This window comes from Acomys minous (genome assembly GCF_964271855.1).
Source record: "Acomys minous genome assembly, chromosome: 20".
Classification (NCBI taxonomy): Eukaryota; Metazoa; Chordata; class Mammalia; order Rodentia; family Muridae; genus Acomys; species Acomys minous.
The window spans coordinates 20900121-20927181 of NC_140502.1; the positions used below are offsets into that span (position 1 = coordinate 20900121).

General features: G+C 54.6%; 1 protein-coding gene across 1 annotated transcript; it reads left to right on the forward strand.

Moving 5' to 3' along the window:
• Positions 1–9774: 9774 nt before the first annotated feature.
• KCNN4 (potassium calcium-activated channel subfamily N member 4) lies at positions 9775–25129 on the forward strand. The gene is made up of 9 exons (XM_084769989.1): positions 9775–10470; positions 14585–14680; positions 15752–16173; positions 17821–17956; positions 20697–20807; positions 21449–21567; positions 21820–21889; positions 23778–23945; positions 24638–25129. The coding sequence occupies exons 1-8, from the start codon at positions 10312–10314 to the stop codon at positions 23940–23942; spliced, it is 1278 nt and encodes a 425-aa protein (XP_084626115.1). The 5' UTR covers positions 9775–10311; the 3' UTR covers positions 23943–23945; positions 24638–25129.
• The last annotated feature ends 1932 nt before the right edge of the window (positions 25130–27061 follow it).

The following is a 27061-nucleotide window of genomic DNA, read 5'->3' on the forward strand; positions in this document are numbered from 1 at the left end:
ACAGAGCAACCAGTATCAGCACCACAGACAGCGACTCATCCTACTGAGGGGTCGGTCAGGGCACGCGCTGGAGAAATGGGGAAGTGGTGAGCAAGCGAGCGTGTGTGTGTGTGTGTGTGTGTGTGTGTGTGTGTGTGTGTGTGTGTGTGTGTGTGTGTGTGTGTGTGTGTGTGTGTGTGTGTGTGTGTGTGTGTGTGTGTGTGTGTGTGTGTAGCCCACGGAGGGCTGAGACATTGGCTCAGTTTGCCGAACGCTTGCGTGGAAAGATGGACCCCCATGCCTAGCAACACAGAATCTGGGTGTGGTGGCGCCTGTCTGCAATCTCGACACTCAGAATGTGAAGGAGGCGAAGGGATCAAAAGTTTAAGGTCATCCTCTTCTGGCCTCTGCCGGTCCCTACTCACGTGCACGCATGCGCACATACCCCTACACAAGCAGCCACATAGAGTTCCTGCGGCTCTGACTGTGGTCTGCCCTTCGGTTGGTCTCTCCTGGGGTCACTTAGGCTGCTGTGCTCTGCCACTCTGAATATTTTGCTAACACTATCTGGACTCCCCCTCCCTTTCCTCCGCCTATGTCCCTCTCCACGGGATGAGCTTACGCTTTCTCGAAGCATGGTGGCTTTGAGATCTAGGAGGATAGAAACAGAAATCCCTTGTGCTTCCCGCAAGCATCAAGCTAACTCCCACCACGTTCTGTTCAATAAAGTAAGACCCAAGCCATCCAGATGCAGAGGAGAGCAGCACCATCACTTGGCTGAAGAGACGCACGTGGTACATCCAGGGAGACCTGGGTAGCTGCGGCAACGGGCCAGGGGTCCTGAGCTGAGGGCTCTGGGTGTCCTGCCTCACTTATTCTTCAAGCCATCCTGTGACATAAGGACCAGACCAGTCTACAAGGCTCACGGGGGCATGCTGTTGGGGATGGCAGCTAGACTGTACTCAGATCTGCTTCTAAACAATGGTGTGTGTGTGTGTGTGTGTGTGTGTGTGTGTGTGTGTAAATCTTCATGTAGAAGTAAAGCTGACAGACACACCAAGGTCAGAGCCACAGGCTCAGCATGATGGTAGATGCCTTCAGCCCCAGCACTTGGGAGGTAGAGACAAGCAGATCTCAGTGAGTTTGAGACCAGTTGGGGTTAGATAGTGACTCTCTCTCTCTCTCTCTCTCTCTCTCTCTCTCTGCGTGTGTGTGTGTGTGTGTGTGTGTGTGTGTGTGTGTGTGTCCCTCATGTGTGTCTCTCTTCCCCCTTCTCCGTGTGTGTGTGTGTGTGTGCTGTGTAGTCAGGTGTAATACCACATGTCTGTAGAATGTGGCAGAAGGATTGTGGCTTTAAGGGATACATAGCAAAGCCCTGGCTCAAACAGCCCCCCCCACCCCACCCCCCACCCCCCGCCAAGAAAGCGAGGGGTGGGGTATGGTGGCACGTGCCTATAATCTATGTGACCTTTGGAGGCAGGAGGATCAGAAATTCATGATTGTCCTTGGCTACATACTGAGCTCAAGGTCAGTCCGTGCTACAGGAGAATTTACCTCCAAAACACTTTTAGAGGGAGGTTAGAGAGATGAAATGCCAGCGGGGCATGGTGGTGCACGCCTTTAATCCCAGCACTCGGGAGGCAGAGGCAGGCGGATCGCTGTGAGTTCGAGGCCAGCCTGATCTACAAAGTGAGTCTAGGACAGCCAAGGCTACACAGAGAAACCATGTCTGCAAAAACAGAGAGAGAGAGAGAGAGAGAGAGAGAGAGAGAGAGAGAGAGAGAGATGAAATGCTGGTTAAAAAGTGTTTACTGATCTATCAGAGGACCAAATTTCTCATCCCAGTATCTACACTGAGCATAACACAAATACCTCTAACTCTCCCTCCAAGAAGTCCAGCACCCCCCTTCTGATCTCTGTGTGTGCACGCACACACATGCACGCATGCACACTAATTTAAAAAAAGACTTTACAGCCCTAAACACAATGTACATACCACACCCCTTCCTCCAAAGGTTCAGGAGCCGCTGTGAAAAGAGTGTAAGAGCCACCATCAGGACTGCTGCACCTGTGCGATCACAGTGGTTGTGACAGCGTGCACAGGGCCTGTGCGAGCACAAGCTAGGACAATCCCAGCTTGGATAGCAGGGGTGAGTACAAAGCCTTCACCTTAACCAAGGAGCTACTGGCAGTTGTTAGCTCCTAGGAAAGCTTTGTGGCCAGTGCCTGATGTGTCACCTACACGACCAAAACATGGTCATAAATGGCACACGCCTTTGATCTCAGCACTGGAGAGGCAGAGGCAGGTGGGTCGCTGTGAGTTTGAGGCCAGCAGCCTGGTCTACAGAGCGAGTTCCAGGACAGCCAGGGAAATGTAGAGACCCTATCTCAAAACAAAACTAACGAATGCTTTTTAAACGAGAAAACAGTAAAGCTGGTGAGATTACCCCAAGGGTAAAGGCACTTGCTGCTAAGCCCAAGAACCTGAGTTTATTTTTTTCTTTTTGTTTGTTCTTTTTGTTTTGTTTTTGTTTTTGTTTTTTGTTTGTTTTTTGAGACAGGGTTTCTGTGTAGCCTTGGCTGTCCTAGACTTGCTTTGTAGACCAGGCTGGCCTCGAACTCACAGCGATCCGCCTGCCTCTGCCTCCCGAGTGCTGGGATTTAAGGCGTGAGCCACCACCACCCGGCGAGGACCTGCGTTTAAACCCATGGTAGAAGGAGACATGGGACAACCTCTCAGAAAAGCTGTCCTCTGACCTCCACACTCGTGCTGTGGGATGGTGCCAGTTTACACCCCCAAATCAACCCGTCAGCCAATGTATATTTAAATTTTTGTTTTTTGTTTGTTTTTTTGAGGCAGGGTTTCTTTGTGTAGCCTTAACTTTCAGGAAGCAGCTCAGTAGACTGGGCTGGCCTCGAACTCACAGAGGTCCACCAGTTTCTACCTCCCGGGTGCTGGGATTAAAGGTGTGCGCCACGGATGGCCTCAACGTATGTTTAAAATAAAGAAGCCTGCAGTTTTGGGTTGAGTTTTTTTCTTTGTTTGTTTGTTGGATGGTTGGTTGGTTTTTTCAGGGGGGGGGTTTGTGTGTGGGGAGTTGAGGTTTTTGTTGGTTTGTTTGTTTGTTGTTGTTGTTGTTGTAAACTACGGGAGAAAGGACAGGAAAGGGAAAACAGGAAGACAAAGTTTCAAGCTACAATGTAGAAATACCAAACGCATGCCCTTGGAGACGAAGGAAGAAACAGAAGTCCAAAGAGAAAGGAAAACTTGGAACTGGTAAAACAAACAAACAAATAAACCACAAAAAAAACCCAGAGACTTCGATGAACGGAATCCTGGGCGCTTTCTCCCGTGGCCCAAAAGCTCCTCCAGGAAGGGATTATTTGTTTTCTTTGTGGCAATATCCCCTGCTCTTAGAACATGGTCAGGCATTCGGTAGGTGCTCCATACATGCTAACAAGAAACTCCTGTTATGAAAAAAAAAAAAAAAAATCACAGAGTGCCTGCAGTTTCCAAAATCACCACTAGGTGGGAGTCTTCCAAGCCTCCATGAGCCCGGTCCCAAAGCTGGCTTACTGCGCTGTGCTGCCAACCGCGCCTGCTTTTCAGGGTTGTCTTCCCTGGGGCTCAGCTTGCCAGTGTCAGCACATGCCCTGGGCAACAAGTGACCTTTCCGCCTGAGACACCCTCTTCCCTAACCAGCCAGTTAAACAACCCTTTGTCCTTAGCCCCTTCCGGCTGGGCCCCGAGGCTCCTGGGTCTCTTCCAGGCCCGGAGATGGGGCAGGGACAGAGGTGGGGCATCTGGGAAACCGCCAAAGAAATGTCCTGGGGACTTTGAATCAGCTCTTCCAGTCTTCCTGGATAGAACTGTGGGATCCAGGGCCCTTCCCGCCTTGAACCCAGAGGCATCCCCACCCCCACCCCCACCCCCAGGGAACCAGGCCCCAACCCTCCCTCAGACCCAGTGGTCCAGGTGCCAGCCTCCTCCCTCAGACCCAAGGGTCCAGGACATGCCTCCTCTCTCAGATCCAGGCTTGAGCCTCCTCCTTCAGACCCAGAGGTCCAGGCCCAGCCTTCTACCTCAAATCCAGGGGTTCAGGCCCAGCCTCACCCCTCAGACCCAGGGCTCCAAGCCCAGTCCTCCTCCTTCAGACCCAGGGGTCCAGGGCCCAGTCTTTAGACCTTAGACTTAGAGTTTAGGGCCAGGACTCTGCACCCTGATTTTTTTTTTTTTTAAGGATTTATTTATTTATTATGTATACAACATTCTGGCTGCATGTGTGCCTGCCAGAAGAGGGCACCAGATCTCATTATAGATGGTTGTGAGCCACCATGTGGTTGCTGGGAATTGAACCCAGGACCTCTGGAAGAGCAGCCAGTGATCTTAACCCTCTGAGCCACCTCTCCAGCCCCTGCACCCTACCCTTACACACCCCAGTCCTTTCACTCTTTCCCCAAAGACCCCTGTCTCCCTCCACGCCCCCTTCAGTGTTTCAGGATTGAGCCCAAGGCTGAGTCACAGGAAGCCTGGGGCCTGAGTCACTCCCACCTCTCAGTTCAGCCCCTCCCAGGCCTGCAGAGAGCCAGACAATGAGGACTTTTTCAACTGCCCATCACTTCAGCACAGAGTTTGACGTCCGTCTCCCACGGCCATCACTCAATACCGCCCACTGCACTGGCATACTCCCCACATCCAACCTTTCTAGGTATCTCTTTACTACCAGTATATTTTAGGGACAAAATTTCTGTCTCATGTCTGGGTCTGGATTTCAGACTTAACCTTTTCTTTGCTTCTGTGCATCTTCTCTATTTCTTTAATTTTGTTGTGTTCTGGTTTTGTTGCACTAAAGATAGGATTCAGGACCTTGGGCTAGTGCTCTACCACTGAGCCACGCCCTCAGCCCCTCACTGGGGGATTCTAGGCAGGGGCTCTACCACTGAGCCACGCCCTCAGCCCCTCACTGGGGGATTCTAGGCAGGGGCTCTACCACTGAGCCACGCCCCCAGCCCCTCACTGGGGGATTCTAGGCAGGGGCTCTACCACTGAGCCACATCCCCAGCCCATTTTTCACCTCTGCCCCCAAATCTCTGTTGTGGTTTAGTTTCTTTTTCTTTCTTTTCTCTCTCTCTCTCTCTCTCTCTCTCTCTCTCTCTCTCTCTCTTTCTCTCTCTTTCTTTTTTTTTAAACAAGGTTTCTTCGTGTATCCTTGCCTGTCCTGGACTCACTTTGTAGACCAGGCTGGCCTCGAACTCAGAGATCCACTTGCCTCTGCCTCCCGAGTGCTGGGATTATAAGCGTGTGCCAGCACCTCTTCATTACCATGCCTCAGCCTCCAGTTTTCTGGAATTATAGATGTTTGATACTATACCTGGGTCCTCTGATTCCTCAACCTCGCCTCTCTCTCTCTCTGTGTGTCTGTCTTTCTGTCTCTGTCTCTCTGTCTCTGTCTGTCTGTCTGTCTGTCTGTGTCTGTCTTCTGTCTGTCTGTCTGTCTCTGTCTGTCTTCTGTCTGTCTGTCTGTTTGTCTGTCTGTCATTCTGTCTCTCTCTCTCTCTCTCTCTCTCTCTCTCTCTCTCTCTCTCTCTCTCTTCCTCACTCCACGTTTGTCTCTCTGTGTACGTTCATTTCTCAGCAGCCCCTGAACTGGGCCCAGCTGGAGTGGCTTGAGCTGATTTTGGCTTTTGACTCATGAGTGGCCCCAGTCCTGGACATGGCTATCAGCTCCTCTGTGGGGGCTGAGACAGGAACAGAAATAACCTGCTGCCCACATCTATGCCAGTAATGCAGACTGAGGAAGGGCTGGGGAGTAGGAAGGAAGGAGGGAGAGAGAGAAAGAGAGAGAGAGAGAGAGAGAGAGAGAGAGAGAGAGAGAGAGAGAGAGAGAAGTGAGAACAGACAAAGACCACAAAAGATGGTGACCATACCACAGAAGGACGGAGGCAAGAAGAAAAAGAGAGAGAATGAAACAACAAATCAAGGGCCATAGATGCAGACAGACATGAAGACACAAAGCCAGAGAGAGGGAAAGATGGGAAGACAGAGAGAGGACTAGAAAGAAGTGGGAGCAGAAAGAACATAAAGGCCCAGGCTGCACACACAAAGATGGTGGCTGACAGAGAAGCCATAGGAGAGAAACAAAACTATGAGAAAGATGGGGGTATAAAGACGGGGCTGAAGGCATCGCTCAGTGGTAGAGCCCCTGCCTAGAATCCCCCAGTGAGGGGCTGGGGTGTGGCTCAGTGGTAGAGCCCCTGCCTAGAATCCCCCAGTGAGGGGCTGGGGGTGTGGCTCAGTGGTAGAGCCCCTGCCTAGAATCCCCCAGTGAGGGGCTGGGGGTGTGCTCAGTGGTAGAGCCCCTGCCTAGAATCCCCCAGTGAGGGGCTGGGGGTGTGGCTCAGTGGTGGAGCCCCTGCCTAGAATCCCCCAGTGAGGGGCTGGGGGTGTGGCTCAGTGGTAGAGCCCCTGCCTAGAATCCCCCAGGGAGGGGCTGGGGGTGTGGCTCAGTGGTAGAGCCCCTGCCTAGAATCCCCCAGGGAGGGGCTGGGGGTGTGGCTCAGTGGTAGAGCCCCTGCCTAGAATCGCCCAGTGAGGGGCTGGGGGCGTGGCTCAGTGGTAGAGCACCTGCCTAGAATCCCTCCATGGTGAGCACATGTCTAGTTGACTGACTACCAACAGTGAAAAAGAAAAGAAAAACATGAAGGCTTAGAGTGAAGGAGACACTGAGCATAGAGTTGTATGCAAGGCCCAGAAATGCTCCTGTGAAGGAGGAACCAGGCTGCAAGCAGGCAAGGGACAGGGACTCCTGGGCTGCAGTGTGAGGAGTACCCGGCTGCAGCATTTTCTCCAAGTAGACACACGTGTGGTGTCTGTCTGGGTGTGCCTGGGTGTGTCTCCATCCTTCTCCAGGCATGTGTCACTGAGTGGGATCATCATGTGTGCCATGGGTGTGGGGCACCCCCACGGGGTGCGTTTTTGTCACTGGGCGTGTCTGTGTGTGTGTGTGTATGTGGTTGGGAGTCTCTGGGTGTGTCTGTGTGGGTTGCATTGGTGCCAGACATGTCTGTCCCTGGGTATCTCATTTCCCTGTGGCTGGCTGGTCCATAGTCCTAAATGCCACAGGACACAGGGAGGAAGGAGTTGGATCCGAGCATTTCTCTGAGAGTGGAGACCATGAGGTGAGACACCACGTCACAAGATCACTGTGTGACCTGTCGCGGTGACCCTGCGTCCTCTGTGTGTTGCCTTTTGTGGGAGCATTTGAGGGGTCCCAGTACATGGTGTATAGACCCATGTGTCTGCTTTCTTCCCTGTGTGTCCCTAGTTGGATTTCTGTGTCTCACACAGTGTTGCCATGTGCCTTTGTTTTATCTCTTGGGAGGTGTGGGTGTGCACGTGTGTGTTCTGTGTTGGAGGCAGGTGTGCAGGGTGTGCGTGGCTGTGGAGATCAGAGGGTGACATCAGGGCGTCTTCCTCCGTTGTGCTGAGCCTTACACGTTGTACAGTGTGTGTGTGTGTGTGCGCGCACGCCATAGCATGTGTAAGGAGGTCAGAGGACAACCGGCCTTCCACCAGGAGGATTATGGGAATCGAACTCACATCATCAGGATTGGCAGCTGATGCCTTTGAACCCCATCAGCCACCTCACTAGCCCTGCACCTTAGTTTTTTGAAACTGGGCCTCTCACACCACCAGGAACTTGTTGAGTCAGCTGGGATGGACCCCAGGGATCCAACCGACTGTATCACCTCCCCACCCAGGGCTGCAATTACAGACGCGTGTGTTTGGTGTGTGTGTGTGTGTGTGTGTGTGTGTGTGTGTGTGTGTGTGTGTGTGCATGGGTGGTGTGTGTGTGTTTGTGCATTGTGAGTGTGCATGTGTGAGTGTGTATGTGTGTGTCTGTATGGGTGTGTATGGATGGTGTGTGTGTTCATGTATGTGTGAGTGTATGTATGTGTGTGCACACATGTGTTTGTGAGTGTGTGAGTGTGCATGTGTGAGTGTGCATGGATGGTGTGCGTGTATGTGTGTGTGTGTGTGTGTGTGTGTGCCATGTGTGAGCAGGTGCCATTGGAGGTCAGAAAAACATGATGAATCCACTGCAGTTACAGGCTATTGTGAGCCACCCAGTGTCAATGCCAGAAACTGAACCAGGGTCCTCTGTAGGAACATCACAGGCTCCTACCTGCCAAGACATCTCTCCAACCCCTACACCGGTCTTTGCGCAGATGTGCCGGGAATTTGAACTCAGATCCTCACACTTGCCCGACCGACCATCTCCCCAGCCCTGTCTATGGCTTTTGCGTGTGTCAGTGTGAACGTAACGCCCTGTCTGACTCAGCGAAGTGACCTTGTGTCTCATATCGATATACGCCCACGCTAAGGGGTCTTTCTTCTCCCTGAGTGTGTTGTTCGTGTGACCATGCATGCTGGACTATATTATATGTGGGTATGTGGATGACTTTGGATTCATCAATTACCACCTATGCTAATGCTAATACGGACGTTGTGGGAAGGATTGTAAGCTTTATGACAGGACGTCGTCCTTTGTGTGGGTCCAAATCTCACCTCACCCCCTCCAAAGCATATAACCCTGGGCTGTGTCGTATGTGGCTAGAGAATTCTAGCATGTTCTACTTTGGGTAGAAGCTGCTTGCACACTTCCGTTCAGACTGTTTCTCTGACTGTAGGTTTGAATCACGTGGCGTGCTAGGGCATGCTGGGTGTCGAGTGCATCAGCGAGTGTTGAGAGTCACTGTCAGGAGTGTGTATTTGAGCCGGACACACAGCAAGGCTCTGGGTGACAGCGTCTGCCACCCCCAGGTGTTGGCAGATACTGGTTATAACCCAGTGCGTGTCACATTTGCATCCCCTTGGGTGTCTGTTGACACATGTATGTCGTGCCTTTTGCAAATTGCTGCGTCTGTGCCTACTGTGTGTTTGTGTGGCTCTTGATACACATTTTTGATGTGGCTGTTAATGCTCAGCTCTCCGTTTCATAGATTATGGGACGGCCAGGCACAACGGTGCACACCTATAATCCCAGCACTTGGGGAGGCAGAGGCAGGTGGATCTCTATGAGTTCAAGGCCAGCCTAGTCTATAAAAGGTCTATAAAATCCAGGACAGCCAGAGTTACACAGAGAAACCCTGTCTCAAAAAAAAAAAGGTTCTTATGGGGGTTTACTTGGTTTTGGAAATGGTATCTCATACAGCTCAGGCTGACCTTGAACTTATAGCTGAGGATGACCTAGAACTGCTGATCCTCCTGCTGCCAGCTCCCTAGTCCCCAGATCCAGGCACGCACCGCTGCTCACTTTATGCCGTGTTGGCGGTCCAACTCAGAGCTTCAACCTGTCAGAGGAGCGTTCTAATGACTGCTATTCCTTCCTGGCCCCACTTAAAAACTATTACTTAAGAGTCTTTTTTTTTTTTTAAATCCATGCTTGATAAGCCACACGTGGGGCAGGGGAGCCCGCAGAGGCTTGGAAAAAACGGTATTAGAGCCTCCCTGGAGTTGAAATGACAGGTGGTTGTGAGCCACTGGGTGGGTAGGTAGGTAGGTGCTGGGCACAAAAGTCAGACTTCTGAGAAGTGAGCAGCGCTCACTTTTAACTGCTGCTGTGTCTCTTCCGCCCCTCCCCCAGCCCCACTTTGAATGGGACAAGTGACTGTGTGGGTACAATCTTTGGGTGGCCCTGTATGCCACGGGTCACTCCTGCCCTGCTAAGTGCTGGCGTGTGTCACACCGTGTGTGTGTGTGTGTGTGTGTGTGTGTGTGTGTGTGTGTGTGTGTGGTGTCTGGGTGTGGCTGTGGGTTTCTGAACTTTCGGCAGTTGTGAGTCACTTCTGTGGAGATTGTGCGGTGTGTCCTGGTGTTTTGGGCTCTATCTCCGGTCTGTGGCGGGGTGCTCTGTGGTGTCTGGGCGTGGTGGCTTTGTAGGTGTGTACCACGGAGTGCGAACGGTTGGAGAGTCGCAACGTATTGTGTGTCAGAGTGTGTCTTTGCCCACGTGGATGGACTCTTCTTCTTCTTCTTCGTCTTCTTCTTCCTTGCCTGGGGCCACAAGACACACCCCAACCCCTCCTTAGTCTCAGAAGGGGCTGGGATGGGCAGCCTCCCCCTACCCAGGGACCTCCCTGTCCCTCCCCGCCCTGCTGCTGTTACCACTCCCCAGAGGGCACCAGGGCTAGGCTGTGCCTTCCAGCCAAAGTCCCAGGGTGAGTAGAGCAGGGCCGCCCGGCCTGGAAGCCAAGCTGGCTGCCATTTGTGTACTGAGAGGTGGGGGACCCTGGGCAGGAAGCTGGCTGAGCCCCAAGACCTCAGGGGCCATGGGCGGAGAGCTGATGACTGGCCTGGGGGCCCTGAGGCGGAGAAAGTGGCTGCTGGAGGAGGAGAAGAGGGTGGCCGGCTGGGCGCTGGTGCTGGCGGGAACAGGCGTTGTGCTCATGGTGCTGCACGCCGAAATGCTGTGGTTCCTCGGTTGTGAGGTGAGTGGAGGCCGTCCCCCCCCCACCCCCCCACCCCCCCACCCTGCACAGAGCAGGAGAAGCACATGGACTCTGGGTATGAGGGGAGAGAGCTGGGGTCCTACACTCTTGGGTGTCAGGGAGAACTGGGATCTGCATCCCTGGGTGTGAGGCAGGAGAGCTGGGGTCTGCACCCCTGGGTGTGAGGCAGGAGAGCTGGGGTCTGCACCCCTGGGTGTGAGGCAGGAGAGCTGGGGTCTGCACCCCTGGGTGTGAGGCAGGAGAGCTGGGGTCTGCACCCCTGAGTGTGAGAGAGGAGAGCTGGGGTCTGCACCCCTGGGTGTGAGGCAGGAGAGCTGGGATCTGCACCCCTGGGTGTGAGAGAGGAGAGCTGGGGTCTGCACCCCTGGGTGTGAGGCAGGAGAGCTGGGGTCTGCACCCCTGAGTGTAAGGGAGGAGAGCTGGGGTCTGCACCCCTGAGTGTGAGGCAGGAGAGCTGGGGTCTGCACCCCTGGGTGTGAGGCAGGAGAGCTGGGGTCTGCACCCCTGGGTGTGAGGCAGGAGAGCTGGGGTCTGCACCCCTGGGTGTGAGAGAGGAGAGCTGGGGTCTGCATCCCTGGGTGTGAGGCAGGAGAGCTGGGGTCTGCACCCCTGGGTGTGAGGCAGGAGAGCTGGGGTCTGCACCCCTGGGTGTGAGGCAGGAGAGCTGGGGTCTGCACCCCTGGGTGTGAGGCAGGAGAGCTGGGGTCTGCACCCCTGAGTGTGAGGCAGGAGAGCTGGGGTCTGCACCCCTGGGTGTGAGGCAGGAGAGCTGGGGTCTGCACCCCTGCGTGTGAGGGAGAGGGGTCTAAAGTCTTGTACTTCTTAATGTTTAAGGGAGGAGGGCTGCTGCTGAGCCCCTGAGCCCTGAGCTAGTGTGAAATCCAGGCACAGGAGGCAGCTCCCAGGGTCAGGCCTTTGAGTGGGTGTTATCAGACCCATTGGGGGTCTGAGCGTTGCCGAGGCCCCATGCAAGGCTGACCCTTGATAGCCCAGCTCTGGAGACGGGAGGGAGGGGAAGAAAGAAAAAGTTGTCTTTAGGCGGAGTCACCTTGCTCCTTGTGGAGTCACCAAGGCAGTGCCCTGAAGTAACTGACAGAGGAGCAGGTGGGAAGTGGAGCCTCCACCCGCGGCCTCTACCCGACAGATTCCTCCCAGAATGCACCTGTTATTCATTTGCCAGACAGTGGTTTGCAGTAGCTTGAGCCCCTAAGAAAGAGGTGGCCTGGGGCTCACGAAGTCTCAGCAGGCATGGCAGTGGCATCTCTGTGACCCAAGCACTGGGGGCGCAGAGGCAAGAGAATCAGAAGGTTAAGGCCAGCCTAGGCTATGGACTGAGTTGGAGGCCAGCCTGGGCTACACAGGACCTTACCTCCAAAATAAAAATAAGAGCAAAACAACATGAGGGAGGGAGGGAGGGAAGGAGGGAGCACACTTAGGAGAGCTAACTATCAATCAATCATCTTTGAAGGACCAGGGACTGCAGGTGGGGCTGGAACAGGTCTTAGCAAGCCCCTGGGATATTCCAACCTGGGTCAGGCTTGTGCCATAGGACTGATAAAGAACAGGAGGTGGTCCTGTGGCTTGAGGTAGAGACATGTTTGTTCCACAGGAAAGTTGGGGAAGGGGCTGTGGGTGTGGCCTGCAAGCCGGGGGCCGGGGGGGGGGGGTTGCTCAGCCCTGTCTTTGACGATTGGGGGTGGCAGGCAGCCACACGGAGGGGCAGGGCAGGCTAGCTTCCTTCGGCCAAGTGGCCAAGGAGAGGGCAGCCACTGCGAGGGGGTGGGGCCACCCAGAGCCATGCCAACAGGAAACATGGCTGGGGCCTGCCCGGCGCGCTCCCACGCCCCAGCACCGCGCCCGCCCAGTAGGGGAGGTGGGGGGACCTGGGGTGTCCTGGCAGATAGGACGGGACCAGGGGGTCTTTCTCTTCTTCACCACCTGCCCAGGGCCTTTCCTGCAACTGTGATATCTTGAAGAAATGGGTGCCTCTCTCTGAGCCTCACTTTCCCCGGCTGTTCAAGCATAGCCAAAAGCAGCCTCCTAGCTCTTTTTACCTTTGTTTGTTTGTTTGACACAGGGTCTCATGTAGCCCAGGCTGCCCTTGAACTGGCTATGTAGCCCAGGATGACCATGTATTTTTGATCCTCCTTGCCTCTGCCTCCCCAAGTGCAGGGATTACAGGCGTGTGCCACGGTACAAAGATGAGGGTCCAACCCAAGGCTCTGTACACCGCTGGGCAAACTCTACCAAGGAAGCCCCGTCCCAACGGCTGCCTTGGTGACACGCGCGCGAGCGCGTCCCCTCCTCCTCCAGCTCCATTTCAATCTAACACGCCTATTTTGACAGACCGAAGACACCTGCTGTCCAGGAAGAGGGGCAGGTGCCAAGATTTAGGGAGGAAGAGACAGAGAGCTCTTTGGAAGAGGTAGAGAGGATGGGATTGGCAGAGACTTGGGGGAGGGAAAGGCACACAGAGGTAAGGGAGGAAGGGGGGAGGGAGGGAGGGAGGGAGGGAGAGAGGGAGAGAGAGAGAGAGAGAGAGAGAGAGAGAGAGAGAATGAAAGAGGCTCTAAAGCCACTGAGAAACCCATTAGAGAGATGTAGACACAGGGATAGAAAGGATGCGCGCGCACACACACACACACACACACACACACACACACACACACACACACACCCCACAGCTGGGCAGTAGCTCAGTTGATAGAGTACTTGCTTAGCATGCACAAAGCCCTGGGTTCGATTCCCAGCCCCAGACAAACTGGATGTGATGATCCACGCCTGTAATCCTAGCACTGGGGAGGTGTGGAGACCTAGGGAACTCTCAGAGATAAGGAAGTTAAGAGAGGCCAGTCTAGGTAAGGGGTGGGGGTGGGGGGGGGAGGGGGAGGGGGGAGGGGGGCATCAGAGAAATAAACTTGCCTCCTGGGGAAGTGGCTGGTGTGCCATGCGAGACAAGGGGCTGAGACAAACTGAAAAAAACTGAACAGGGAAACTGGGGGAAAGAACGAAAGCTGAGTGGGGGGAGGGGAAGGCTGGGGACAAGAGCACCATTGTTCAGGCAGGGGTGGGGGAGTCCCCCCCCCCTCGGGGGCAGGAAACTGGCCCTCTTCCCCTGCTCAGAGGCGAGGTGTTGGCCCAGGCCCAGCCAGGGAAGCTGGCAGAGGACTGCTGAGAAACAGGTGCAGGGTTCAGTGAGGGAACCCAGGCAAGCCCTGGCCCCGGGGGGGGGGGGGGGGGGAGGACGACAGTATCTCCTGGTGGGCACTGGCTCATCTTAGGGGACTCAGCAATTCTCCTCCCTGCCCTCTAAATCCTTCCCGAATTCTAGATTCCTCCAAGGCATTGCCACACAAAGAGAGGAAGAAAAAAAAAAAACAACCAACCCCACTTTTGGTGGTTTATGCAGGCCCTGGACTTCCGCCCCCTGTGCCCTGGGCTTACAGCCAGGGGAAATGGTGGGAGCCCGGAGTAGGGGCTCAAGGAACAGGACCGGCGATCCCCTTTGGGAGCTGGGGCTGGGGGTGGGGTGCAGTCTCAGAGATTTACTCTCCAGATGAGAGCGGGAGGGGGGGGGGAGGGTGCCGATCTGCTTTAGGACAATTGAGTGAGAGCCTCTAGTTTTTCCTGGAGTTGGGGTTTGGGGGTAGGCACAGCTTGCTGGGAAGGGACCGGGCACTCTCTGGAAGCTGGGTGTCTTTGGACTTCCTATGTGTACATAAATGAGGAACTACGTTTCATAAGGAAAGGGAAAGAATGTGAGTTTCAAGGCTCCCCCCCCCTGGTGGGGGAGTGGCGGGGGGGCATCTACTACGAGCTGTCTGGATCAGGTGATATCTGTCTGCCCTGAGGCAGGGTTTGGCTATATAGCCCAGGTAGACCCCAAACTAGACATCCTCCTGCCTCAGCCTCCTAAGGGTTGGAATTATGGGTGTGACCCACACACTAGACTCGAGAACGGTTTTTGAGACACCTTGTGGTACAGGTTGGGGAGCTAGAACAGTGGGAATGGGGGCCCGATGGCCTTTCTGAAAGGGGGGAATGGGGTGGGGCCCTGGAGGCCCCCCCTCACGGTCTTTTGTTCTCCTCACAGTGGGCGCCATACCTGCTCTTGGTTAAATCTCTGATCACCCTGTCCACCGCCTTCCTCCTTTGCCTGATCGTGGCCTTCCACGCCAAGGAGGTCCAGGTAAGTCGGGTCCCATGCCTCGGCTCTGCCCTCCATGCACCCTCCTCCTCCTGCCCTGAGATGTGTGTGTCTACGTACACCTTTGCCTGCTGGGATGGAATGAACCACAGATGGACAGACAGACAGGCAGGCAGGCAGACAGGCAGGAAGATAGGCAGATTCTGCTGGGGTAACCGATCCATCCCCCAATCTGTGGCTCCCATGTTTTTCCTTGTTCACCTAAGGATGGTAGCAGTGTTCCACCTTCCAGCTCCCAGGTCCCAAGACTCCTTACTTATATTTTATTATTATTAACTTTGGTACTGGGAGTTGAAGTCAGGACCTTAGACTGAGCCACGCCCCCAGCCCCTCACTGGGGGATTCTAGGCAGGGGCTCTACCACTGAGCCACGCCCCCAGCCCCTCACTGGGGGATTCTAGGCAGGGGCTCTACCACTGAGCCACGCCCCTAGCCCCTCACTGGGGGATTCTAGGCAGGGGCTCTACCACTGAGCCACACCCCCAGCCCCTCACTGGGGGATTCTAGGCAGGGGCTCTACCACTGAGCCACGCCCCCAGCCCCTCACTGGGGGATTCTAGGCAGGGGCTCTACCACTGAGCCACACCCCCAGCCCCTCACTGGGGGATTCTAGGCAGGGGCTCTACCACTGAGCCACGCCCCCAGCCCCTCACTGTGGGTTTGTAGGCAGGGGCTCTACCACTGAGCCACGCCCCCAGCCCCTCACTGGGGGATTCTAGGCAGGGGCTCTACCACTGAGCCACGCCCCCAGCCCCTCACTGTGGGTTTGTAGGCAGGGGCTCTACCACTGAGCCATGCCTCCAGCCAGGAGAGTTCAAGAAAGTGGAAAAGGTGGAGTGTTGGTTTGCTGGGTTCCTGCCAGGCTCTTTCTCCAGCTCTCCTCAGCTCCACGCCCCGCGCAGCTATCTCTATCCTTTCCAGGCCCAGGGCGTCCCACCCTCTTGCCTTCCCCCCGCCCCCCCCCCACCGCATCTTATCTCGGGGTACAGGCTGGGTGTGCCACTGTCTGCCCTGCACCTGACCTCTCTCTCCTTGCCTGCCCCTTCCTGGCAGCTGTTCATGACTGACAACGGGCTCCGGGACTGGCGCGTGGCGCTGACCCGGCGACAGGTGGCGCAGATCCTGCTGGAGCTGCTGGTGTGCGGGGTGCACCCAGTGCCCATGCGGAGCCCGCACTGCCGCGTGGCTGGGGAGGCCACGGACGCGCAGCCCTGGCCGGGCTTCCTGGGCGAGGGCGAGGCGCTGCTGTCCCTGGCCATGCTGCTGCGTCTCTACCTGGTGCCCCGCGCCGTGCTGCTGCGCAGCGGAGTCCTGCTCAACGCTTCCTACCGCAGCATCGGGGCGCTCAACCAAGTCCGCTTCCGCCACTGGTTCGTGGCCAAACTGTACATGAACACGCACCCGGGTCGCCTGCTGCTGGGCCTCACGCTCGGCCTCTGGCTCACCACAGCTTGGGTGCTGTCTGTGGCTGAGAGGTGAGGGGCCTGGAGCACAGGGAAGGGGAGACCAGGGTCTGATGGATATGGAGGTGCAGGCTGGAAGGCTGCAGCTGCCGGCCAGCCAACACCAGGGCAGGCTCACACTTTCCGTGTTTCTTGCCTGGGAAATCCCACATCCTTGAGGTGGTTCCCAAGCAATTCTCTGGGCCACCTACAAAACACACACACACACACACACACACACACACACACACACACACACACACACTACACACAGCACACACACAATCCCACCCTTCTCGCTCCCATACCGAGTCCAGATTCAGTCTCCGGTAATGGGACTAATCCTAGTAATAGTAATAGTAATAGTAATTCCTTATTAAAAGGAACAGCTTTTCCGAATTAGCAGGTACAGTAAGTGCTTGCTGTGAGTCTGGAAAGGCAGACATTTGGAACCACTTTGCCGGGGAAGTCCCTGCGGGGCTGTTGCTTAGCAACCGTAAACAGATGGGGGAACCTGGTAGCCTCTCTACAGCTCCTCAGAGTGGTTTAGGGAGGAATCCAGCCTGTGGCCTGAGAACTGGCAACAGGACCCCCGTACAAAGCCAAATCTTGGGAGCCCAGGCTGCCTCCACCTCCGCACCCCAGATTCACAGCCTCCAAAACGCTGAGGGCCCCTGTGGCCTAACTCCCTACAAGCTTTTTTTTTTTTAAGAGTGGCCAATCATTTTGATTCTGATCTAGTACTTAAAGGCCTCTTTACCCGTAGCCTCTCTGTGGATATTAGATAAAGGTGTGGCTGGGCCTCATCACACACTAGCTGAGCTCAAACAGGCTCTAGGGCGTGCGTTCTCAGTCTTCCTAATGCTTGACCCTTTGATGCAGTTACTCACATTATGGTGGCCCCTCAACCCCCAACCATAAAAAATCACGTTCGTTGCTACTTCATAACTGTAATTTTACTGTTGTTAAGAATTGTGATGTCATCCGGGGCGTGGTGGCGCACGCCCTTAATCCCAGCACTCTTTGGGAGGCAGAGGCAGGAGAATGGCTGTGAGTTCGAGGCCAGCCTGGTCTACAAAAGCAGTCCAGGACAGCTACACAGAGAAACCCTGTCTCAAAAAACAAAAGAGAGAAAGAAAGAAAGAAAGAAAGAAAGAAAGAAAGAAAGAAAGAAAGAAAGAAAGAAAAAAAGAAAATCATTATGTAAATACGTGGTGTTCGGGACATCTAATATGCTGCCCCCATGAAAGGGTCAGTTGGCCTCCAAAGGGGGGTCGCAACCCACAGATTGAGAACCACTGCTCGAGAGCTAGCCGGATCTGGGTTTGTACTTGGAAGCCCAGAGTCGCTGAGCATCTGAGCCAGGTCACACAGCAGAGAAAAGGATAGACTTCCTGGCTTTTCTATTTCGATGCTTCTTGGGGTTAAAAGCATGGGAGGCAGAGGCAGGCAGATCGCTGTGAGTTCGAGGCCAGCCTGGTCTACAAAGTGAGTCCAGGACAGCCAAGGCTAACACAGAGAAACCCTGTCTCAAAAAAACCAAAAGAGAAAAAAGAAAGAAAGAAAGAAGGAAGGAAAGAAAGAAGGAAAAGCATGGGAGGAAGAGGAACAGAGTTAGAGGGTAAAGGATACCAACGCCCCCAGGCTGGGGCTTCAGAGCTAAGTTCCCTTTGTCCACAGGCAGGCTGTCAATGCCACGGGGCACCTCACAGACACACTGTGGCTCATACCTATAACGTTCCTCACCATTGGCTACGGGGACGTGGTACCTGGCACCATATGGGGCAAGATCGTCTGCCTGTGCACTGGCGTCATGGTGAGTCTCTGCCCCCAGGACCCTCTCTCCCTGCCCACTGCCTACCCTCATGCCTCAGGAAACCACGGGCCGGCATAGGTCCCTCGCTGGCATCCCTGAGAAACGTGAGTGCCTGCATCCCTCAGCATCACTCTTTGTTTGAGACCCAGATGTCCAGCTCCCGTTTCTTTCTCTTCTTCATCCTCCTCCTCCTCTCCCTCCCTTGCTCCATCACCTCCTCCTCCACCTCCTCCCTTTTTGATGTGTGTGTGTGTGTGTGTGTGTGTGTGTGCGTGCGTGTGCGTGCCCCCGCGCCCACGCACGCACGCGTGTTCGTTTGTTTTGAGACAGGGTTTCTCTGTGTAGCCCTGGCTATCCTGGAACTCACTCTGTAGACCAGGCTGGCCTCAAACTCAGGGATCTGCCTGCCTCTGCCTCCCAAGTACGTGCGCCACGGCGCCCAGCTTCTCCTCCTCCTTTAAGTTAGGATTTTGCTGTGTGTCCCAGGCTAGCCTCAAACTGCCTATGTGCTTCAGGCTAGCCTCAAACTCCCAATCCTCCTGCTTCGGCCTTCGGCTTGCTGGGTACTACAGATGGCCTATTTTCTCTTGAGACTGCTGTCCCTCCTTAGTCCTTCTAGAACCAAGGACCCATTTCCTCAGACCCAGGCCCCAATTTCCCAGCTCCGTTTTCTCCCTTAGTCAAGGGATCCAGTCTCCCGTCTCCCCCAGGGCACAGAGTCACTAGAAGGAGTATGTTTGGGGGACCAGGATTTATAGATTCCAGTCCCACTTTGTCCAGTGCCATCTGGGGAGCTCAGGCAAACCACATGACATCTCTGGGCCTCAGTATCCTGTGGAGTGGGTGCCAGTCCCAGCATCCTCTTTGTGGGATTTGTTGAGGCAGTAAATAAAGACCCTCATGTCAAAGGTCAAGGGTCAAGGGTCAAATAGGAAGCCTAGGGCTTAGGAAGTACTCAGCAGAAGTTGTGGCGGGGGGGGGGGGGGGGGAGTGGGGGGGTGAGGATGCTGAGAGTTGGGTTTGGGGAGGTGACAGTTTCGGTAACTGATCCTACACATCTGTTCCGACCCCAGCCCCCTGAGCCCTCTAGGAGGAAGTGGGAGTTTGGAGGACAGTTGTTGTAATGGATCCCATGTATTTGGCTGTTCCCACCCCAGTTTCAGAGCCCTCCAGGCAGGAGCAGAGACTCCTAACCCCAGGCTCTCTCCCCTCCTTACAGTCAGCCTCTTTCCTACCACAGACCGCCCCCCCCCCAAATCAGGTTCCTTCCCCTCAGTTCCCCCTGCGCCCCCCCCCCCCCCGCCCGCCTCCACAGTGCCTCTGCCTAGGCCTTCCCACTGGGGACCTACACCACCAGCTCCTAGCACAGATGCTGCCTCAGAACATGCTGAGTCCGTAAGCCTTGAGTCAGTGGGTGAGCAATGGCATGACAAATAAGTATGACTGACACCCACACAGTAGTCTTTGGGTGGAAGGAAAAGGAAAAAGAAGAAGAAGAAAAAAAAAAAAAAAAAAAATATATATATATATATATATATATATATATATATATATATATATTCCTGAGGCTCAGGGCCCCTCGGGGCTGCATCCGTTGACAGAAAGAGAAACCGAACCTGAACCTGTGAGAAATGAGAGAAGCGGGTGCCGCTGCCTGGCTGAGAGCTCCCAGGGCACAGCAGGACAACAGCATCTCTTTAATATCTTTAAATTATATTTAATTGTTTATTGGGGGCTTGCGGGCCAGGGCACTGATTTCCGGGTCAGAGGGCAGCTTTTGGAGAGTGGTTCTCTCCTTCCGCCATGCGGGTTCTGGGGAATCGAGCTCAGAACATCAGGCCTCGTACCAAATGCCTTTTTACCCACTGAGTCATCTCCGTGGCCCTGGTCTGTGGGGTTTTTTTTTGGGGGGGGGGTGGGCAAAGGGCTCACGTAGCCTAAGCTGACCCCAAACCTGCTATGTAGCAAAGGCTGATCCTCCTGCCTCAGGGCTGTCCCCTCCTTCCTCCCCCTGTACTGGGTCTATAGGTGTGTGCATCACAGAGCCCGGCTCTGTAGCAGACTGGTCCTCTGTGCCAGTCTCTGCACTGACATTTTCCAGGTGGCAACTGGCGGCATTTACACTGACACGGGGAGGACATGTCTGTCTCCCTGAGAGGTTGTCCTCTCATCTTCCTGTCAGTCAAGCGGCCGTTTAAAGGAAGAGGCAGATCAAGCCGTGGGAGGTGGGAGGTGACAGGTGGAGCATGCCTGGGATCCGAGAGCTGAAGAGGCAGGAGGATTGATACAGGTGTGGGGGGGGTAGCCTGAGCTACATAGACTCTGTCCATAATACTCCAAAATGAACAGGGCTGGGGATTTGGCTTGCCCAGAAGTCATGAAGGCCTGGACCAGGTCCCCAGTGTGATATTAACTGGGCACAGTGAGAAGTGCCCGTGAGCTCAGCACGTTGGAGGTGGAGGTAGCAGAATCAGAAAGTCCACATTCGCACTCGGGAGGCAGACGGGTCGCTGTGAGTTCGAGGCCAGCCTGGTCTACAAGGCGAGTCCAGAAAAAAAAAAAAAAGTCCACATTCATCTTTGGTCACATAGAGTGAATTCAAGGCCAGCCGGAAAGACAGTTCCAATAATGGTAGAACGTCAGTGGTTGTACCTGTCTTCTGTGCTAGTGAGGAGAAAGGAGCTGGTGACACAGGGCTGACCCACAGCACCCTCATAGGCCTTGCTTGGCGTACCCACAGGGGGTCTGCTGCACGGCTCTACTGGTGGCCGTGGTGGCCCGGAAGCTGGAGTTTAACAAGGCGGAGAAACACGTCCACAACTTCATGATGGACATCCATTACGCCAAAGAGGTAAAGACTGCGCACCCGCAGCTCCGGGCAGCTGCCACCCAGGCTGCGGCTGCCGCATAAGACCCTGAGCTCAACTCCCAGCACTGTGTAAATGGGTGCATGGTGGCATAGACTTGTAATCCCAGCATTCAGAAGATGGGGGCAGGAGGATCAGGGCTTCAAGGTCACCCTCAGCTTTTTTTTTTTTTTTTTTTTTTGGTTTTTCGAGACAGGGTCTCTCTGTGTAGCCTTGGCTGTCCTCGACTCCCTTTGTAGACCAGGCTGGCCTCGAACTCACAGCGACCCGCCTGCCTCCGCCTCCCGAGTGCTGGGATTAAAGGCGTGCGCCACCACACCCGGCCTCATTCTCAGCTTTGTAGTGAGTTCAAAGCCAACTGGGCTACATGAGACCCTGCATTAAAAAAAAATAAAATTAAATTAAAAAAAAATTTTTTTTAAGCCAGTTTTCCTTTAAGCATGGCAGTTCGTCTGTGTGTGACCCCAGCACCCAGGAAGATTGAACAGTAAGATGGCAGGGAATTTGAGTCCAACCTGGCCTACATAGCAAGACCCTAAAGGGGGGGGGGGGAAGAAATCCAGTCCTCTAAGCCAGGTCTTCCAGATTCCTGGGACCCCTCTCCCCTGACACTTTGTCCCATCAGATGAAGGAGTCAGCGGCAAGGCTGCTGCAGGAGGCCTGGATGTACTACAAGCACACTCGCCGGAAGGACTCCCGCGCTGCCCGCAGGCATCAGCGCAGGATGCTGGCCGCCATCCACACGTGAGGGCCTCTCTGTGTCCCTGTCTGTGTGGCCCTGCGCGGCTTGGGTGTGCATGCCCCCGGCCTGTCCACGATACCCACGTGTGATCCACACGATTCTGACCAAGACTCGGTGCTGGTGGCCCTGGATTCCCGCGGGTCCCTTCGGCTCTGAGGAAGATTTGCCCCCGCAGTGTGCTCTGCTCCTCCCCTCACCCCTACCCTCTGACTTAACCGGGGATCAGGGTTAGAACTGGGCCTGCTTCCCCACAGGTTCCGCCAGGTACGGCTGAAACACCGGAAGCTCCGGGAACAAGTGAATTCCATGGTAGACATCTCCAAGGTACCAGGGGTGGGGCCGAGGGGCGGGGCCGAGGGGCGGGGTGTAGGGAGGAGATGGAAAAGTGGGGTCAGAGGAATGGTGGGACTAGGGATGGATGGCAAGGGAAAGCTTGTGAAGCTGTGAAGGAGGAAATCTCAGACCCAGCCACGGTAGCACACCGAGGAGGTGGATACATTGTGAGTTCAAGACCAGCCTGTGCTACCTGAGACCCTGACTTTAAAAAAAAAAAAAAAGAGCCAGGCGGTGGTGGCGCACGCCTTTAATCCCAGCACATGAGGGTAGGGGACAGAGGCAGGTAGATTTCTAAGTTCGAGGCCAGCCTGATCTACAGAGTGAGTTCTAGGACAGTCAGGGCTACACCGAGAAACCGTGTCTCGAAAAACCAAAACCAAACAAACAAACAAAAAGCCACCCTAAGGACAGGTGTAAAAGGCTTGGTCACTTGAGTTCTGTCCCTGGAACTCATTTAAAAGTAGAGTGAGAGAACAGACCTCACAAAGTCGTTCTGTGACCTCCACACTTGTGCCCCCCACAATCCTCGGTACACACAACAATAATAAAGAAGTTGCTTTTAAAACAAACTAAGGCAGGGCAGTGGTGGCGCACGCCTTTAGTCCCAGCACTCGGGAGGCAGGGGCAGGAGGATCGCTGTGAGTTCGAGGCCAGCCTGGTCTACAAAGAGAGTTCCAGGATAGCCCAGGGCTATACAGAGAGACCCTGTCTTGGGGGAACAAAAGAAAACAAACCAAAGGTGACCTCACTAATAATACAAGAGGGCATCGCTGCTGGGGTCTGGACCCCACACGTGTGCAGTGAAGGTTACGGAACGGAGAAGAAGGCTCCCACGCTTGCATAAGATCCGGTCCCCCCTTTTACACGTAAGGGGGAAGCACACAAAGACTGCCAGTGTTTGGATTCAAATTGCCTTTATTACTTACATGTGGACGGATATAAATTTCCTTCCAGGTGCGACTTATACAAATAAAACCGGGCAAACTTACAAAGCAGCTCAAACACTGATGACAAACCCAATTTTAAAAAGAGGAAAAAAAAATTAGCGGACACAGTGACAGAGGATGGCATTGTCTTAGCAAAAGCCAGTTCCTGAGTGGTTATGAAGCCAGTGCCCAGGGGCGGATGGGCACCCTTGCCTCTGGAGTTCAAATCCTTTACTTCTAACCAGCAGTGGTGATGTCCTGTCCCCTTGGCCTGGCTGGTACCACCACTTCTTTATGTAGTGGCCTTTGCCTTTTCTCATTAGCCCAGCACAATTCAAACAGCCACCCTTGGCACCAAGGCCACGGTAAACATAGTCACAGACACAGAGCCCCAAACTACATGACACGTGTCGCAGGGGCAAGGTAGCCCGGGGCAGCCAGAACCAGTGGGTCTCTGCGGGTGGGGGTTATAGTCCCTGAGCGCAAGCTCACAGACAAGGTTGGGATGAATGCCTGCCTGGCATGCAGGAAGCCCCAGGTTCGATCCCCAGCCCTGCGTAAACCAGGCAGGGCAGGATATACCTGTGATCCCAGCATTGGAGAGGCAGAGGCAGGAGGATCAGGAATTCAAGGTAATTAGGGCTGAAGAAATGGCTCTGCAGTTATGAGGACTTCCTGCTCCTGCAGAGGACCCATGCTGGGTCCCCAGCTCCCAAATGGCAGCTGTCATTTGTCTGTAAGTCTGGTGGCACAGAAAAAAATCAGTTCCAGTCCGGGGTACATGAGACTCTGCACCCCTCCATACACACACACACACACACACACACACACACACACACACACACACAGTACTCAAGAGCAGAGAGGGCTTGTCAGTGCTCTGCTGTCCCACCCTGTAGGGCACACTAGGCTCTCCTAGGCCCTCACTCCAGTGTCGCCCTCCCACTCAGATGCACATGCTCCTGTGTGACCTACAGCTGGGTCTCAGCGCCTCGCACCGGGCCCTGGAGAAGAGAATCGACGGGCTGGCAGGAAAGCTGGACGCGCTGACGGAGCTGCTCGGCGCTGCCCTACAGCAGCAACAGCTATCAGAACCCAGCCAGGAGGCCACATAGCTGGTGAGGGGACAGGGACCTGGCCAGGAAAAACCCTGAGGACGAGATAGGCACCTGTGGGCAGTGTTCCGTGTGGCTGCTGCCCATAAGATAAGGCCGCCCTTTCTCTTAGGCTGTGTTACCTCTTAGGACTTTGAGTTCAAGGCTGGACTTTAGGCAGGTACTGTACAACTGAGCCACGCCCCCAGCCCCTCACTGGGGGATTCTAGGCAGGGGCTCTACCACTGAGCCACACCCACAGCCCCTCACTGAGGGATACTAGGCAGGGGCTCTACCACTGAGCCACACCCCCAGCCCCTCACTGAAGGATTCTAGGCAGGGGCTCTACCACTGAGCCACACTCCAGCCCCTCACTGGGGGATTCTAGACAGGAGCTCTACCACTGAGCCACGCCCCCAGCCCCTCACTGGGGGATTCTAGGCAGGGGCTCTACCACTGAGCCACGCCCCCACCCCCTACTAAGGGATTCTAGGCAGGAGGTCTATGCTGAGCCATATCCCATAACTAGTGGCTTCTGGCGTCCTAGCCCTCTCTGTTTTTTTGCTTGGTCTCTGTCCCTCTGCCCACCTGGGCCTTGGCATCCTTCTCTCTTCCCACCTCTGGCTATCCCCTGGCTTCGATAGCCTCTACCTCTGGTGTCCCTGTCCCCGTGCTGTCTAGATTGCTATGCCTCTACCTCCCCTCTGTCTCCTCAGGATCCACAGAAGAATCAGGCTGTGTACCTAAGAACTGAGCTGAAGGACATCTCCCTGCCACTTCTGACCAAGCCTCATTAACAAACCACCTCAAGATACCAGGACCCAGGTGGGTCCACGTTGAGATGCATGGACTCTTTGGTGGCGGCAGCCATGAGGGGTCGCTGGCTTGGACCTCCAACCGCAATGGGAGCATGGTCACCACTACACACATGCCCTCATCAGAACCCCCTTTTTGCCGTGCTGCTGTTCACGACCTCTCGAGCTCTGTTGGAGGAGGAGGAGGAGGAGGTGCCTGGGGTCCAGGATGCTCGGAAGCTTCAGTTTAACCGCGGGCCGGCCTCGCTGAAGGAACCAGGTCCGAGCGGCGCCCCCTGGTGGACACCAAGGAAGACGCCGCTTGCCCCAGAGTGGAGAGACTGCGGGGAGGAGGGTGTCAGGTGCTGTTCACCCATCCACTGTCTTTGTAATACATGGTGAGCAAAGCCAGAAGCTGTCATTTCTTTCCAAACATCCAAGTCCTTCAGACCTTGCTGCGGGAAGCCCTTGCCCCGTCCCATCCTCAGTTTCCTCATCTGTAGAGGAAGCCTCCTGGTGGCCGGTGCACACGTTTAATTCTAGGACATGGGAGGCATAGGCAAGGGGATCTCTGTGAGTTCAAGACCAGTCTAGTCTACACAGGGGTACCCCAGGACAGCCAGGGGTACATACTAAAACCCAGTCTTCAGAAAAAACAAAAACAAAAACAGAAAACAAAACCAGGGGAAGGCAAAAGGAGCTTGAGTCTGGGGATAGCCTAGGCTACATTTGTGTGTGTGTGTGTGGGGGGGTGCTAGCCACACCTATAATCCCAACACTTATTGTGAGGTAGAGGCAGGATTACGAATTCAAGGCCAGCCTCAGCTACACAAGATCTTGTCTGAAAAACAATAAAATGGGTGAGTGATGACCCATGCCTGTAACCCCAGCACTCAGGAGGCAGAGGCAGGCAGATCTCTGTGAGTTCGAGGCCAGCCCGGTCTACAAAGGGAATTCAGGACAGCCAAGGCTACATAGAGAAATTCTGTCTCAAAAACCAAAACCCAAAAAACAAACAAACGAGAGAGAGAGAGAGAGAGAGAGAGAGAGAGAGAGAAGAAAAGAAAGATGGGGTGGCATACCCCACCCACCATCCACAAATGAATACATGCTTTAAAAAAAATCAAAACCCAGCCAAGTCTCCTGAAGTGCCCGCCCCCAGCCTTATAAACCAGGTGGTTGTCATTGATACCCTGCCCAAATCCGAGGCCAGAGCAATGGGTTTGAGTTCAGCCAGGCGAGCATGGAGATCCTGACTCTGCCCTCTCCTTGCTGTGTGACCTAGGACACGGGCCTCCACTACTCTGCACATTTTACTTTTCCTGTGAAATGTGTCTCCACAGGACTGCTGTAATGCTATAAGAAAAAAATTGCGCCACGGAGGGTCGGGCCAGTGTCTAGTATCATCCCAAGCAGGAGGGACTCCTGGCACCCGGGTTAATAATTTTCACATGTGGTGTGTGGCTGCCTCGACCTCATTGACTTCCCCCTATTCGTTCATGCCTGGCCTGGTCCTAGACGCCAAGTCTCGCAATGAGAGATGAACAGAAACCCAGAATGCGCACACAGCAATTTCACAACCGCTCACGAGGAGCTGTCTGGGTCTTAGGAAAAGGAAGGGGTCGCCACAGACAGAGAACCTACTGTGAGCCCAACTTTTATTTTGTAATGGTTTGGTTTTATCTTACGTATGTGTCTGTGTGTGTTCATGAGGACATGTGCCTGAGGAGGCCATAGGTCGAGCTTGGGTGTTATCCTTAAGCTCTGGTCTGCCTTTCTTTTCTTTTCTTTTCTTTTTTTTTAGGTTTTTAAGACAGGGTTTCTCTGTGTAACAGTCTTGGCTGTCCTGGACTCACTTTGTAGACCAGGCTGGCCTCGAACTCACAGCAATCTGCCTGCCTCTGCCTCCCGAGTGCTGGGGTTAAAGGCGTGCGCCCCTAGAACCAACCTCCACCTTTTCTTTCTTATTCTTTTGAGACAAGAGTTGTCACTGGTATGGAACACCCCACACGCACAATTCAAGGTTGGAAAACGCCGGGCACCACCAGCCTGTGTCTGCCTCCCCAGGCACCACTGCATCTGACTGTTCTCACCTGCGATCTGGGGTCCACGCCTCACGCTGGCTCCCCATGGGTTGTGCCAACTGAGGCATTTCCCCAGCCCTGGTGTTTTACTTGAGACAGGGTCTCATTATGTAACCTTGGCCACCCTAATACTTTGTAGTCCAGGCTAGCCTCGACTCAATCCTTGTGCCTTGGCCTCCTAAGTGCTGAGATTACAGTCATGTGCCACCTCTGGCTGGTACCGTTTTGTTGTTTCTTGAATACTGTGTGTGTGTGTGTGTGT

Coding starts and splice junctions, on each gene's coding strand:
- KCNN4 (XM_084769989.1), top strand. CDS start 10,312: ATGGGCGGAGAGCTGATGACTGGCCTGGGGGCCCTGAGGCGGAGAAAG. Junction 17,957..20,696: donor GCCTGTGCACTGGCGTCATG/GTGAGTCTCTGC, acceptor GCGTACCCACAG/GGGGTCTGCTGCACGGCTCT. Junction 20,808..21,448: donor ACATCCATTACGCCAAAGAG/GTAAAGACTGCG, acceptor TTGTCCCATCAG/ATGAAGGAGTCAGCGGCAAG.